Source organism: Anabrus simplex, chromosome 9, assembly GCF_040414725.1.
Source record: "Anabrus simplex isolate iqAnaSimp1 chromosome 9, ASM4041472v1, whole genome shotgun sequence".
In the NCBI taxonomy this organism is placed as follows: Eukaryota; Metazoa; Arthropoda; class Insecta; order Orthoptera; family Tettigoniidae; genus Anabrus; species Anabrus simplex.
Genome location: NC_090273.1, coordinates 52435587 through 52453208, shown reverse-complemented (window position 1 = coordinate 52453208; position 17622 = coordinate 52435587). Strand labels below are relative to the sequence as shown.

The following is a 17622-nucleotide window of genomic DNA, read 5'->3' as shown; positions in this document are numbered from 1 at the left end:
CATAAGTGGTTTTTATTTCATATGTGCCAATTTTTGTATCTTTGTACATGTTTTTAGCTGTAGATGTTCTACATCAGAGGAAAGAAACACGTACTTTTTTAGTCATTTAACTAGACATTAAGCTGGAATATGTTTGTGATTACATAGACTAGCCATAAAAAGCAAATAAGTATTGGAAAGTGGGATTCTGCCTTCTACCTAAACCTTAGTTGAAAAAAATAACAGAGTCGAAATGGAAAAGAGATGACTTCAGTTATAAAAAACTTAAGATTTTGTTACACTGGAAGTAAGGATGTTACTTCCTACTGTGATGACAACGAATTACAATGGCCTCTATATGAGATAAATGCTCAAGAATGTTTTTACAATTGGAATATTTATACTGCAGATTCTTGTTGTTGAACTGGTTAGTTGTATCAGCAACTTAGTCTGGTTCATACCTGCAGAATAAAACGTAAGGTATATTTTAAAAACATTCATACAACAAATATCAAAGTAATAACAAGGAATACAATATTTGTTGAGAAGGATTTGTAAAAAACAGAACAAAAAAAGCACACACTCTCTCTCTCTCTTATTATACATGGTTATGCCAAACAGCGTTCAGTCTGCAAGCCTCTGTGAATTTACTAAACATCAACGTCGCCACAATCCTCTCTTTACAACTAGTGCTGTGGCCTCATTTAGTTCTATACCTCTTATCTTTAAATCATTAGAAACTGAGTCTAACCATCGTCATCTTGGTCTCCCTCTATTTCTCTTACCCTCCATAACAGAGTCCATTATTCTCCTAGGTAACCTATCCTCCATTCGCCTCACATTACCTCACCATCGAAGCCGGGTTTATGTGTACAGCTTCATCCATTGAGTTATTCCTAACTTAGCCTTTATCTCCTCATTCCGAGTAGCCTCATGATATTGTTTCTAGTTGCTTGTACCAGCAATCATTCTTGCTACTTTCACGTCTGTTACTTCTAACTCAACTTTTGCTCCTGTAAAGCAAAGTTAGTTTTGTCCATGAGCTGACTTCCTTCTTACAGAACACTGTTGATCGCAACTGCGAGCTCACTCCATTACCTTTACTACATCTTGATTCAATCTCACTTACTATATTGCCATCCTGGTAGAACACACAAATATCTACCTGTTCCAGCTTTGTATCACCAATATGACATTCAATTCTGTTGAATTTTTTACTTACTGACATCAATTTAGTCTTCAAAAGGTTAATTTTCATACCACACTCATTGCACCTATTAGAAGTTCCAAGATATTGAACTGCAGACTTTCGGCAGTAGATATTAAAAGTGTATATTAAAAGCTTATATGTCAGATGAAAACTGTAAAACAAGACAGGAACAGATTCAAAGATATATATATTGTACAGATAAGTTTGGAACCACTCTGATTTCATGTTGCAATTCTGTGCAATACAATGTAGAAAATATCCATTTAGCAATGAATATACAGACAAAATGGAGATAACAAAGAAATATAGGAGATGGAGGCAAATTTGTAGTACAGCATGTAATCTACATGTAGGCAGACTCATCACATGGGACAGCAGAACTCGCAGTGACATGTGCAAGATGTTCAACTTTCCATATGCCACGAGTATGCATGAGTTATCACTCATCACACTAGAGCAAGGCCAACTGGTCTGATCAAAGTGTTTAGCCTACTATTCAAGTGACACTATTTTCATAGCATTCCGAGGTACATCTCACTTACACTGAATTTTGTAATACTGGAGGATCAAATGCTGTCCACCTCCATACCATAACAGTTATCATTATTAGTTACTGTCCTTGGAGACCCAGATTTGATTCCCGATACTGACAGAAATTTAAGACCGACAGGATGACCAGCATGTGGTTAAAATGGTACATGGAGCTCACTTCTATTGGGTGTGAGCCTGAAAAGAGCTGAACCACCTTAGGACGAGGACACAAGTTTACTATCAAACAGCTAATAATCATATCTCTCCCTTGCTGATAAAAATTGTTGTCAGTTACATTTAATACACATTTCTATGAAATATTAGATGCAGTTCTATTTCATCATTACAGACATTGTAGAGCAAATACAATTTGTTGTCGCTAGGCTTAGATATTTATTGTGATATTGAATTAATCATTTATTTACGGAATTTATGGATGATATATCTCCTCGTACACCTAGCAGTGAAATACATCAGAAAATTTTCTGCTTTTTATTATATTATGGGACAGCGGTACAAAGACTGACATATATTGTCCAAGATGTGGTATTTTTTCTCTGTAATGAAGCAGAAGGTCGACAATTCAAATCCCTTTTGTAATTTAGTGCTCAACATGATGCTTTTGTTGGGTTGGTGGAGGTTACTTGACAAAATAACACACACCCTTCCTCATATCCAAGGCATTGGCAATTTCTGACACCCCTCAGTGCACAACTCATGGTTTTTTAGACAAGTGTTGTGTTTGAAAAATTATCAGTTTACCATCCCATACAGCATATTATGCATTGTTAGTGTCATTATAAAATGCCCTGTATAATAGCACCAGTAGGTTTTGTAAGGAAAGCAATGGAAAACTACTTCGGTACTCATTTCCCTACTATGCCATCATCAGTGATGCCTAAGTTTCTTATTTTAGCTGATTATCCAACTAGCCTTTGGGCTAGGGAATCAACAATCATATGATTCTAGATTACAGAAATTAAAACTGAAATAACAGGAAATGGAGATGGACAATATCTTAAGAGAAAAAACAAGACATTTCTTTTAAAACATGATTTTATAATGCCTCTTCCTCATAAAAGGATTCAAGCCATAACTTAATTACAAAAATGATAATTGCTGAATCATTATCACAATTCTATTTGCTTGAAAGCACCTCTCAGCTCTATTATCATTCACTGTGATTACCTCAACTAAGCAAGGGGTAGCAACAAGGATTCAGGTACATTCAATAATAACAATAATCTTTCAAATCATTGATGTAACTGCAAGTAGATGAATGATAATTTCAATTTTCAGCAGTTATCCTTCATGCTTACCTCTTTTGTATCAATCAAATCTTCTGTTATACTTTCCTCTTCCATTTCTTCATCTATATCTGACAATGATCTTGGTTCAACTTTTACCTGAAAAATAATATCCACTGCAATTCTAACTACAAGTCACAAAAGAAAAATTCTCGTGCAGATACAGTATTATAAATCAGGTTTCTAAACTATTAACTAAAACCTGTTAAGAAGGAAGCCATAGGGCCGATTGGAGAAGCGGTATTTAGACGACGTCTATGGTTCAACAATGCCTAAGTATGGCTGCCGCATTGCAGAGACGTTATTTATCACTTAGACACTGTCTAAAACTGATGTTCAACCGGTCATGTTTAAACACTGCTGAGAGCACTGTTTAACCTCAAATGAGAGGAGTGAATCACAATCAGAGGTTATGCATCATGAAACATGTCATTTGTATTATCACGTTGAGATGATTCCAGGAAGAAAGGTAAGTCCGACAGCCTCTCTGTGGGTCGCCCGCTGCTAAATCGCAGCAATTCGTATGACATGTACGGAGAGATAGATCTTAAAATAAGGTTTCGCTTTTCGAGACTTGTTTCTTGAGACTGACAAAGGGGTAGTCTGGTAAATCAACTTGAATACAATTCTTGGCAACCGATATATTTTATTATATACATGGGGTTATTTCCATGGAATTATAGGTCACTTCAACTATATACATATCAGAATTACATGTCCCATCAGAGGGCTGTCACATACATCAACCGGGAAGGATTCACTTATATTTTTACTGCCAAGTAAAAAAAAAAAAAAAACACGCACGCATGCACACACAATAGTGATAACTACAATGTAGGTTGTATGGGTTTTTTATATATATAATCGTATAAGTTTTCGGCAAATATCAGATAGGAAAAGGCAAGTGATAGTGATGGTGGTGATTGTTTAAAGAGGACTGGGAAAGAAGAGCCGTGGCCATAATAACAGCCCTAGTATTTGCCTGGTGTAGAAATAGGGAACTATGGAAAACAATCTTCAGGGCTGCCGATGACGTGTTTCGAACCTACGATCTCCAGAATGCAACCTACATCTATATGGCCCGTACAACACAGTTGGTTACACTATTGCTTCATCTTCCCTTCGTCGAAGATACCGTATTTATGAGTAGATTACACTCACTGCACAACGCTATAACCAAAGCTACACTTCCTCGTACGGTGGTGTGACGCTTTAGTGTCGGTAATATTATGAGATTTAATTTGCACCGAAAGCGATACTCTTATCTGTGGACAAGTCATGCTCACGCTTAGCCATATTTGAGTAGTGTGCAGGAAGACAAACAGCTGACTGGTGTTTGCCGCGCATACCGATGAATTTCATTGGTTGTGACAAACAAAGAGTTACATGAAAGATACTTCTATCTCTATTTCCAAACCAATACGAAACTTTAAGTGATGTCTAGTTAAACATCGACTGAACATTGTTTATGCAATGGAAGATCGTGCTTGATTTAGACGTTGTCTAAGGCTTAAAACTAGTCATTGTTTCTGCAATCGGCCCATAATTTCGAGTGTCAACTCAGTTAAATGTAACTTAAAAGCTTTTTGGTCTGTTGAACATAGAAGTTCAATATAAATATTATTTATTTATTTATTTATTTATTTATTTATTTATTTACATTTTATGGTCTTCATTCGACCACTCTAGCCAACTTTATACAAATAATTTTTTAGCTTCCTGTCAGCCCAGTACTTCTTTATTCTCTCTGATCTTATCCTTCTTTCTTCATCGGAAATCACCTTTCCTATTGTCTGTTTGTTGATTTTAATTTGCAGTCTGGTTTGTTTGTCTGTGAGTTTCTTGATTTTGTCGGTTTTGTTTCTTAGGTCTTCCACTATAACATATCTGTAAAAAACACATTATTAACCCTTCACTACGGATGTTAACATTTTGTGTGTAGTTACTGACGTGAGGACCCACGGATCGCTACTACAAAAATATGGGTTAGAAAATGCCAGAGTATTAATTTTGATGTATTAACTATGTATTCTAATAAAGTACACATTACTGAATTAAAATACATGAAACATATGCAGTTAATAGCAATATTAAAGCATCAAAATTAATATTACCTGTAAGGTTACAGTTACTTTGGTAAAAAACAAGAGGCTTTGGAAATTCCTGATTCAGGATTGTGTTTTAGAAGCAGTCTCTTGGTCAGTAATAGTAATAATAAGAATTTATTGCAGCCAGATGGCCATATAATGGAATACAACAATACGTTTCAAGGTTACAAAGTAAGCACGAAATATTGTCACACAACATACTACAATTTACAGATGCTTGAGGCGGTTTAGTCTTTGCTATAGTCAACTATGCTCTTTTCCCTCTTACTACACAGTGTTATGTGGTATTTGTCGCATGGTTTCTCACACAGAGAACATATACATTCTTTGTTCGGTTCATGATATTTTATGTTTTTGCAAATTTTGTGATTGGAAGCCGTGTACGGCGAGTCTTGTGACTACGTTTCTTAGTTCCTGATTTTCCTCCGAATTTGTTCCGAATGAGTAAATTTATAAATTTACAAATATTTCAGATTCCCTATGGGAATCGACATCTAATCATCTGATGGCCAAGCAGGCATCAATTTTTGATAATGAGACAAAGTGTCTCATAGTGCATTGGCACTGCTGGTGGCTACAATTAGCCTACGCAGTGGCCTCCCCGGTATGCACTAGTCAGCGTCTTGGTAGTTGTGCTAGGTACCAACTGAAGAGCCCAGCCCAGCACACGAGGGCGAAATGCTGGCAACCAGGAATGAGTTAGCTGGAAAATTTATAATGTCCAATAACGGACCATTTATATTGGTATTATAAATTTACTCATTCGGAACAAATATTTCAGATTCCCTATGGGAATCGACATGTAAATTTCCTGTGTCCATCGTCTATCGGTCAATGCTTCCATTGCGTAAAAATCCAGTGGTATGTCCTGTTGCTTCAGACGCTTCTGCTCAAGTACCTTCTCCATTTGCAAGATAGATGGCAGGTGTAGTTTGAATCGGAGGTCTTCGATATAGAAAGGTTCCCTTGCTAATTCATAGATTAGTCTGGACGTGACGATCTTGCCACACTCAGTGCTCTCTTAAGGAATCATGCTTTTACTTTTTCTATCGTGGTGAGGTCTGTTGTGGCTAGCTTTTCCCATATTAGCTCTAGGCCGTATGAGATAGTGGGAGTTATTTTGGTGTGGAAGAGCGTCAATGCAGTTTTTAATGAGAGTTTGGTTATGTTCTTCAGATCGTATATTCCTCTGATGGCAGCTGTTGCTCATTCCTTTATGTGTTGTCTGAAAGAGTGGCAAGTTGTTTGCACGGTGACGCCGAGGTATTTGTAAGTATTAACCGACGTGAGTTCTTCTTTGCCGAGTGTCATTCTGTTTTCCACTGTTAGTTTTCCCCCCTTTTTGGAAAGCCATGTACACTGTCTTTCTCTGGTTTATGCTGATATTGTTATCAACTGCCAAATTGTGAATGTGTTTTAGTACTTTCTGTAGCTCTTGCCAGTTTGGGGAACCCAGGATCATGTCGTCTGCGTGAACATAGAGAGAAACTGAAGTTATTTCCTCTAGAATCATTGTGATGTTTGCTGTCGTGACGTTAACTAATGGGTCCCCTTGCAGAACTCCATTTGTCTGGATTATTTCTTTTGAGGTCCACTTTGTTGTAGGCCAAAATGTTCCTTATTACCCGTGTGAAATCATGGTCCTCCGTTAACATATGTTCTAGTTTCTGAACAACCTGGTCAATAAGTCAGTAATAGTATTGTTTTACGATAGTTTCTGGGAATGTGGGGCATTGCAGGTTGGATCCACTGATTGTTTTAAATTCATGTTCACCCATTAATTGTTCATCATCACATTTTGAATTCTGGTCAGTGGATGACTTTTTAATTTTAAACTGTCATTATATTTCATCTCATTATGTACCATTAAGGGCTGATGACCTAGATGTTAAGCCCCTTTAAAAAATAAGCATCATCATCATCATCATCACCATCATTTCTTTTTACTTCTCTTTCATATTCTCTTCTTGCAGTCCTGCTTGCACTCATCCTTCTTACATGGCCAAACCACTTCAGTCTTGCTTTCTGAATCCTCTGTAGTAGGGAGTCTCCCTTTCCCACCTCCTCTCAGACTTTTCATTCCTGAACTTGTCCTTCCTAATCTTCTGTATCATGGTGCGTAGGAACTTCATTTCTGCAGCTTGGAGTTTTGAATTGTCTTGATCATCAAATTAAAAAAAAAATCATCAAATTGGTATCTGTCAAAATTGACTTTGCCCAAACTGTTTAGTCTCTTCTGGTGTGCATCCAGCTTAAGTAAAGCAAAGTTGACAATGTATCAGTGCAAAGACAATTTAAACCATTTCAGATTATCCAAAGTTACAATGAATCTTACTTGATGTAAAGAAATACTGTGTTGAGATCAACTGTTCTTCTAGTTGCTGATTGGCTTTCACAAAGTCAAGATAAACTTCTACCCCATATATGTAGGTAGTATATGTTGTGCTGTTTGTTGTTTAAGAAGAGACCTGACAAGTTAAAAGGTTTAAAGGTTTTCAAGTTATTTATTAACTCTCTTGGTGCCAGGCGGTAGTGCGAGCATCCGCCCTTTAAATTGCCAGAGCCGATCTGGTCAGCCGTTAACAATCCAGTCGGAAGTTGCCAGAGCCGATTACATCGGCCGGCTTAAAATTCTGTGATATACGTAATTTTGAGGCAACCTATAGAGACATGCATACTTTTGTTACAACCTGTAGTAAAAGGGCTACGCGTTATTGTGTGCCTGGCCTTGCTTTGGCAGTTCTAAGAGGGTGTTATACCTTTCACAAGAGTCATTTCCTGTGTTTACAAATACCGCTAACCGGTCAGTAAGAGATTACTCCTTGCAGTGAGTGGATTTGTGACAGGAAAATGGCATGTTGTTCACGTGATAATTTTTCGGCAGGTATTGATGACAATAAATTAATGCAGTATTTAGAACAGTGCGAAGTTAACGCTGATGATTTGTCGGATAGCGATAGGAAATTTAGTTCAGAGAGTAGCGATGAAATTATACCGGACACGTCCGCGGAATCACTGCAGCTAAAGAAGAGACGTTTGATTGTGTCTAACAGCACTAAAGCTACTCTGAATATGGTGGTAGATGAAACTAGTGATAACGGATATGATGATGTCTCTGGAGAACATTTTGTGGAAATTTGTCCCAATGAACCCGACAACATTCCTCAACCTCCTGTCTCCTTCAAGGAAGTTCTTGGACCTAAACATGACCTACCGCCTGATTCTCCGCCCATATCACACTTCAATTTACTTTTCACTTACTCTCTGCTAAACCTTATAGTTACATATAGTCCTCTATCATTACCTAAATGACGGTCTCCGCGGGCCAAGTGTAGCGTGTGTGTCTCTCACCCGGAGGTCATGGGTTCGATTCCCGTCCAGGTCAAGAATTTTCGCCTGGTCCTGAGGGTTGGTTCGAGGTTCACTCAATCTAAGTGACCCTAAGTGATTGCAATTGAGGAGATATCTGAGGGTGAGAGGGCGACACCGTTCTGGAAAACCAAGAATAATTACTGAGAGGATCCGTCTCACTGACCATGATTCACCTCGTAAACTGCAGGTACCGAACTGAGCAGCGGTCGCTTAGTAGGTCAAAGCAAATCACGGCTTTAGTGCCATACATTTCTTAATTTCGTAAATTCTGTTGTATTGTAAAATTACTTTTCTAATATATACTACAACCGAAAACGAGAAGCTATTTTTTCTGAAAACAAAAACTATAATATCAACTACTATTTTTTACTTATTTAATAATTCAGAATTATTTTAATACTGTGTTGTCCGCACGTAGAAAATTTACTGTCAGTATTTGCCAAATATCGATACATACACGCGAATTTTATCGGTGAGTAAAATAGTCTTGTTTTTATTAGTGATATATGTTTGAATTTTTATTTTTTATGTTTTTATTTTTCTCATTCAAATTAGTTATTCTATAGAATTGCATTTAGAAATACATTATACATAATTACATATATTATTTTGTATCGTAAATTATTTTTTCAAAGTAGATATTGAGAGGGAAAGTGCGAAAATATTTTTCTCTTCCTAAAAATAAACTTTTCGCCAACTATAAATCAACAATGAAACATCTTTGACTCTTTATATCACTCCAAACTAGTTTCTTATTCTACGTAGTCGGTATGTAGAAAATTTCATGCCGGTATTTGCTATACAGCGGTAGATATACACGAATTTTAAAATACATGTATTTCCACTGAAAACGGCCTGGCACTTTACAGTAGTAGAGTGGAGGCGGAGCTCTGGCCTCTTCCAGCTGATGGGGAGTGGCCGACCAGATCGGCTCTTGGCTCCAAGAGGGTTAACTAAAATTCATATTGTTGAGGTATCCCTTCAAAACTCAAAAACAGGACAGAAAATATGAAACAAAAGTGAGGAGGAGCACGAGGATGACTGTAAATTAATGTTTCTTTAGAACTTGGATAACAATATGTGGGAAAGATGACCTAGTTAAAGATGATTCGACCAGTTTAAAGAAGAGCTTGCAAACAAAGAAGAGGCTCAGGGATATAATAGTGGGAGAGGAAATTTAACAAAATTAAAATAAAGGAGGGCATATTATTCTACAAAATTTGAACTCAGCTTGATGGGAGGATCTAATTATGATGATCAATTACTAATCTATGTTTGGCAACTGATTATCTAGAGGAATATTTAATAAATTTCAATTTATTTCCAGTAAAACTTGAGTAAATGCTCACCAGCATATATTACAATACAGTATTGTGGAAGGCGAGTCAGAGAAATCTCATCTCATGTTACCAATAGGAGAGTGTTTGTTCATTGCCAAGGCTAGTGACAGCACATTCTTTCCTACATAACTTACCTCCTTATTGAAAGCATCTGTACAATATCAATAGGTGTATACATTTACATCAATTAACATGTTAGCTGCCACACTGAAATGCCATTTTACTGAGCGAGTTTACCGTGCGGTTAGGGTTGCATAGCTGTGAGTTTGCATGAGAGATAGTGGGTTTGAATCCCACCGCCGGCAGCCCTGAAGGTGATTTTCTGTGATTCCCCATTTCCACACTAGGCAAATGCCATCGGTGCCCGTTCTCATACTTGTGATGCCGAAAACCTTCGATGTGTAAGTGCAGTGGTTAACCATTAGCAAAAATAAAAGCCATTTTTAGTGAAACAGGGTATCTCCTTCTTTCTTAATTTATTATGTATGTATATTGCTAAAATAGCATAAACAAGGCAAAAAAAAATGTGAAAATACAGGGGCTCACAACTGCTGTGCTGATTAGTTCGGCACATGTAGAAGGGCTGTAACTAAAACAGTGGCAACATAGTCCAGACACTCGCAGATCGGGCATGCGCAAATAGGATATGAGATCTGTCAGGTGGCGCTGTTGTTGATGGATAGTGCGCATTTGATGGGCATCCAGTTGGGAATGGTGTTGCTGTGTGGCGTTGAAGTGAACAGTGTATATTTTACCGCTCTAGAGCACATTTTCAAAAGTTGATTAGCATTTGTGGATTAAAATCTAGGTTGCCTGTGGTAAAAAAGCATCAGAATGTTATTGAGGATTACATGAAGCCTGTGGCAAAAATGCATTACCGTATAGGTCGACTGCATGATGGATCAAGGCGTTTTGTGCAGGTTGGATTGAGACTGGATTTGCACTGCACAGATCGGCCATCCATTCCTCAAGATCAGATTGACATCGTGAATGGTTTCGATTTGTAGACCATCAATGGATTGTCCAGGAATTATCCGTAGAGGCTGGTCTCAGTCATCATCAAACGATGTGGCATATACTGATGAAATGTCTTAAATTTTTCATTGCTGAGATAGTATTTTTTGTAAAAACTCCATGCTGAATTATTTTAATAACTGATATGGACACATAAACATTGGAAATAACAAGGGAAAACCAGAGAGGATCGTGATTTGTCTTAAACTGTTACAGTGACTACGGAAGGTCCTAAACTTTCTAACACAGAATATAACTACACTACGTCAAGTAAATTCAAGGCTGTCCAACATGAAAAGCCAACAGTTAGACAAACATCAAAATAATAATGAAAGAGCAACAAAGAACTCAACATATACATTTCTGGTGGTTACAGAAGGTCCTAACTGTCCACTTTCAAAAACATATAACTATTGGGATGCCCAATTTGAATAAAAATATACCTAAAATTTTTAAAAAATCCAAGATAAACACTAAGAACACATTAAAAATTCCTGTGCATCTTGGTATAAAATTACTTTTTAAAAAAGTGGTCCAGATTGGTTAACCAAGGGTTGTCCAAAACTGGTAATTCCAAAAATGCAGGTAGCCTATATGTTTCAAAATGCATGTTTCCTCAAAAATATCTCACCTCTATGTGTTCTGGTTCAAAATTGGTAGAGACACACTCATCAGGAAGCAATTCATCTGGTTTCCAATCAGTTTGTTGTGACTGATAATGAAATAAATCTTCTGAAATTTCTGCATCTTCTTGCTTTTCACCAATACGTACCATGGCTGACATTGTGTTCAGTTCATCATGTGCCTGTAAAATAATAATTGTTACAAATCTTCCAAAAATTCAGAATATCCAGAAATTATCTGATCCTCAAACAAGGATTCTTGAAATATAACTAAAGATTTAAGTCTATTCTGTAAAGCAAGGGCATGTAGCTTTTCTGAAATGACCCATTCATCACCGAAGTGTTTACTGAATGTGTACATCTATCTCTTTGCCCTGCTTCCTGATACAGTCAGGGATGGGTGAGATAGAATTATGTGACATGTTTTTATGGCTGGATTTCTTTCCTGTAACCAACTTTAGATGAGAAGTAATATAGATTAAATGAATGGTGGTTAGTGAAATTTGGTAAGAAGGTGGAATGAATTGCCTATGGCTTATGAATAGGAACTGTCTCTGCATTCGCCTGGAAGTGAAAATGGGAAGTCACAGAAAACCATTCTCAGGAAAGCCGACAGAGGAGTTTCAACCAACTTGTCTCCTGTATACAGAGATTGGCTTCATAGACAGAGGCCATTCCGCTCAGTTGTAAGTGTTTATTATTGAGTGATAACAAATATAAGCAGTAGATCTTGCCGAAGGAATTACGTCTAATGGCTAAAATGTAACAGAAAATAATGATCTTGCTTAAGACTCGCAGAGTTTACACAATTTGTAATACAAAGGATTGAGTCCTTTGGACTTTCTCATTATTAGAATCTTCAGATCATTGTAACCATATATTACCTGATTAAAAGTACCCAAACACCTACTGAAAACTGTCTTCTTATGTGTTCCTTGGATATTAATATGGAACAGACCCCTGGTTCTTATTACAGCTCAAACTCTGCGAGGGAGATTATCTACCAGATGTTGGAACATCTCTAGACCATTCTTCCTGCAATGTTATAGCAAGCATAATTAGTGCTATAGGTTGTTTGTGCCTGGAGCGAAGTTAGTGTTCTAAATCATCCCTGAGATTATTTGATAGGACTGAGGTCAGGGTTCTGGGCTGGGCAGTCCAAATCTGGAGCTGCTTTTTCCACAATTAAATGCCACTTTATGACAGGGAGCATTGTCATATGGAAACACAGAGTGGTCATCTCCAAACTGGTTTTCTACCACAGACAACATGCAGCTGGTCAAAATGTCCTTAATGTCCTTACATCCTCCTGCCTTGAATGTGCTCCATAGTAGTATAACAGGACCAAAGTCCCTTTCATGAAATACACCCCTGCACTGTCACCCCATCTCCAATATGTATTGTTTGCCTGGTATTAGCCACACCAAAACCCCCTGTCTGATTGCCACATGGAATAGCATGATTTACCTCCAGTCATCCACAGTCCAATGAGAGCACTCTTTACACCACTGAATGCAGTGCTTAGCATTCACCAGTAAAATGTGTGGTTTATAGGTGCGTGCCTGAGCTTTGTAACCTAGTCCTCCTATCTCCTGGTGCAAAGTCAGGTGATGATATCAGACGATATCGCGCAATTCTTAGACTAACTTCTTCAATACTCGACGATCCTTGTCGGTCAACACAGATGGCCATGGTTTTGTTGTGGTTGTGTTTGCTTATTTCCACTTCACATCCACATTCTTGACAGCTGATTTAGGCAGCCTAAGTACAGAATTGACCCTGACCTATTACTTATCAATATGACATTGAATAACCATTCTATGTTTGAAGTCACTAAGCTTCTTCGCTCCATTCATTCTGGAAGTATCTCATAGCACTGAACAATACTGAGCAATCATCCACCTTTTATTGCTGCTACTGCTGTGACGAGAAGTCGCGGCAGCTTATAGGTACGGCACGAGTAACAGCTACTACTCTTAGCTATAAACATCAGTCTTGACAGACTGTGCACACTCTCTGAATCAATGCATACTCATCATCAAACTGTTCATTATGCAGCCATACATTAAATGTGTAACTAAGGCACAATGGCACTAACCACTTTGAAACTTCAGGACAGCACCTCAGTTCGCGAGAGTCTCCACGGACAAAACAGATGTTTACTGTCAGGCCTTGAGACTTGAGATAGGTACATGCGTGGTGACCATGCTTAACCCTCACACCACTTACTCCGCGTCCATGTGACTTCTCGTCCGATGATTATAGTAGATAAGTGATCCCAAATAGGATTATTTACAGGGTGGGGCATGAAAAAGTATTTCACCTCCAATATCAGTGCCACAATCTGTGGAGGAGGCTGTAGACCCTTGCTTTCTGTCTGCCGACTGTCTGAGAATGGGTGTCATCCTGTGTGTAGTGTTCCAGCTTTGTTTTTTCTTCTAATTCAGTCAATCTCTAGGCATCAGAAAGATGTTATTTTCTCTGGAACATTGAATAGAGTTTGTGGATGGCTACATGTGAAGCAGATCAATTAAGGAAACATAAGAGGCCTTTGAGTACCCAATAACAAAACCATCAACTAAACATTGTATTTACAGTCTGGTTTGGATATGGCATCAAACCAGCTGTATCACAAGCATGAAGTCAATGCCTTCTTCAGTGCAGAAGCTTGAAGTTGTCCGCGACATTCAGCAGATTGTATGTAGCCTCTGCAATTCAACTCTAAGATTGTCCCAGCAAGGTGGTGTGTCATGAATGATGTGTCAGCATGTTCCGAAATCTCTGAACTTCAAACCATTTTGAAAAACAGGTGTACAGTAACTGAAACAGCCCGATAAAACTTGTCATATAACTTACTGTAGAAGGTTGGTGACTGTAATTCCTGATAGACATTTGAACTCATATTTCATGACAGACGAAGCTTGGTTTCATTTATCAGGTCTCATAAATTCCCAGAATATGAGGTACTGGTCCACTGAAAATCCCCGCTTGTCAGATGAACAACTACTTCACGATCAGGAAATTGGCATTTGATGTACAGTATGGTGCTATGACACGAATAGTGGGCCCAATTGTCTTTCAGTCTACAGTGAATACTGTGGTTTACATAGGCATCTTTGAACAATTTTATGACCAAAGGACACTACAAGAGTTGGACTGAATGGCTCAGACGGTTGAGGCATAGCGCTGGCTTTCTAACCCCAATTTGGCAGGTTTGCTCCCGAGTCAGTCCAGTGGTATTTGAAGGTGCTCAAATACATCAGCCGTGTGTTTGTAGATTTACTAGCATGTAAAAGAACTCCTGCAGGAGTCGGACGTAGTTAGTGGGAGGTATAAACAAGAACTTTGTTATATTATGACACTAGAGGAAAAATGTACTGCTATTTCCAACAAGATGGGGCAAGATGCCACCATTCACGTGACTCACTGGCATGGTTTCATGAACTGTTTAAGAAGGAGTGACCTGTTAGCAAGGGGTTATAGCCATCACATTCTCTGGACTTGTTCACATGTGATTTTTATCTGTATGGAAATTTAAAGCAGAAAGTGATGTGAACAATCCACATATCCTAGATGAAATAAACAAAAGCATCATGAACATTATCCCAATCATCATGACTGTTTAAAAAACTGCAAACAGTATCAGCCAATATGCTGCATCATGGCCAAAAGTGCACAAATGTGAAGGATCCGTTGTAACTTCTGGGTAAGTTATTAAAACAATCCATTTGCTCGTTCATACTGTCAAACAGTTATGGGAGGTAGGCTACTTTTTCATGGTCCATCCTGTACAGTATTATTATTAAACTAAATAATTTAACTATGTCTCTCAAAATCTGTCGCCTTCTATATGAGAGCAAATGACGCTGCTGATGGTGATTCATCCATCAGATGGGGACGTTAAAGCTTTGAGCAGACCGTTTGAAGTTATTCGATAGGAGTAGGCTATATAGGAGTATGCGCCAAATAAACAACCTGCACTAGACCTCTCTGGAGGCCAGAAGTCATTATTATCACCTTGTATTGTAACGGACTCTTCACCTCACCGGCAACTACTGTTATCAACCTCGCCACGCACATAACCTTTTTCTACAATTAATATGGACTTACCTTCATCTGGATACACACCACATTTTCTCTTCAACTGGAATTTATATACTTATGTGGATTTCCACACATCATACCTTGCACGAACTCTGCTTTATCCACCTTTCCGACCGACGATAAACTAACCTCCCTTTCGCTGCCTGACGTCATGTGACATCGTCCGCTTTGTCACGCATGCTCCACTAACTTCTGGAATATTCCAGACATATGTCTCATTATTCCACACTATAAATACCCGGCCTTCCTCTGAATGTGTTGAGATGGACTTTGGCCTGTGTGGAGGGAGGAACCTTTAACATCATCTCCATCTTTAGCCACATGTGCCCTGGACTCTCCATTTTTGGGCAGAACTACTTGGTTCAAAATGAGGTATGACAAACTAAAAATGTCCTTATTGTAAATAATGCTGTGTTGCATTTGGAGCTACTTTATTTGCAAATTTTGACTGGGAGCAGTGCATTTCCAGGCCGAGATTTTACTTGCATTTTCAATTTCAAAGCCTCTATTGACTATCCTGTGACTGTTTGCTTTCAAAATGTGCGTGTGGTATATCCGCAACTCTGCGACTCCTATACACACTTGTGGTTAATGCTTCACCATGTATGTTTTGGTACACTTGGAGACTGTTTCATTATAGTATACAGTGACTTACGCCAGTAGGACAACGCTTATTTGTGCCTATTTCGGGTGTTAATTGAAGAGGTGGCAACTTTCACATGACATTAGACTTTGCTTTGTAGACTTCATGTTGGTATACTTCAATCTGGTAACTGCGAACATTCTTTCTTATTCTCGTTGTTCAACATTTTTCTTTAAACTGTATTCATCCCCTTTTCGTCCATCCCTTTCCTCTCCTGGCCCCTTTTCTTATTTGCTTTCATTTTCTTGAATATTTTACTCTTGATGTAACTATTTGTATTAATTCTGGTTGGGAAAATTCCGTATTCGTACTGACTTCTATTCTTCTAATATTGTAAGAGTTTGATTTGATCTTTCTAATATATGTATATTTCCAAATTTTGTCTTGGTTTCTCTTCTATTTTCACCTGTCCCTTATTTCTCCTGCCATTTTCTTTTAGTTTTTTTTTGAATATTATCTAGCATCGTTTCCACTGCGCTATCTGTGTTTATTCTGGAATGTTTATTTGAAGAACCCTTTTTACCACGGCCTCAATTCTCAATTTGGCATTTTTTTCATCGCGTAAATTTATTCCCTACTGTTTGTAAGCACTCGGTGTCACCGATACTTTGGATTTCCCTTGGCTGGATTTATGAATAAATATATTCATATATGCATATACCCCCATTGAGGGGTTATTACACATGGTAGCAGAGTATAAAGTCGCAGTTTACTACCACTCTAAATCTTCACCCTGTTACTGCCTTAGTTCTTTTGTTTCTTTCTTCTGTGGTTTAGTGTTTTTCCTCGCTAGACTTTGCTTTTCTTTTTGTCATCTCTTTCAACATGGCTTATTTTTCTGATAATTTTTCTCCTTATACTTCAGACACTTCAGACATTTCGTTTGATCCCCATTTCAATTTTTCGGATCCAAATCCTTTTACTAATATGTCTTATAATCCTTTTCTCCCTTGTAATTCTGATCTTACTTCCACGTCTAGTACTCTTACTACTACTGTTTCTTCTAGTTCATCCTCTGAACCTTTACCAAACCCGCCTCAACCTAACACCCCTCTCTATCCTGATCTTTCTCTTTTTACTGCCGAATCCAAACTTCCACTTAATCAAGCACCTCCGCCTTCTCCCCATAAAACTCAACCAGCACAGCATTATTCTCCCGATTTGCGCACTCCACCACCATCCCCTTCTCAGCAATATTTTTATGAATCTCCATATCATCACATCCCTTCTTCACATCAACCACTTAATTTCCATATTTTGACTAAATGTCTCGATCAGGTACCCCTCATTCAGTCAACTGATCCCGATACTTTGACACAGTGGCTTTTTTTAGTTCGCAAATTTCTACAGACGGACTTGGCTCCATTTTCCCAATTGCTTTCGTTGCTTTA

At 38.1% G+C, this 17622-nt stretch overlaps 1 protein-coding gene across 1 annotated transcript in view; it reads right to left on the bottom strand.

Moving 5' to 3' along the window:
• Positions 1–347: 347 nt before the first annotated feature.
• LOC137502176 (zinc finger protein 492-like) overlaps positions 348–17622 on the bottom strand; it is a 49454-nt gene continuing 32179 nt past the window's right edge. The window contains exons 7-9 of the mRNA XM_068229206.1: positions 11493–11666; positions 3040–3126; positions 348–440 (exon numbers count right to left, since the gene is read on the bottom strand). Of these exons, the coding sequence (XP_068085307.1) occupies positions 435–440; positions 3040–3126; positions 11493–11666 (267 nt within the window). The 3' untranslated portion in view covers positions 348–434. The remainder of the gene's footprint in view (positions 441–3039; positions 3127–11492; positions 11667–17622) is intronic.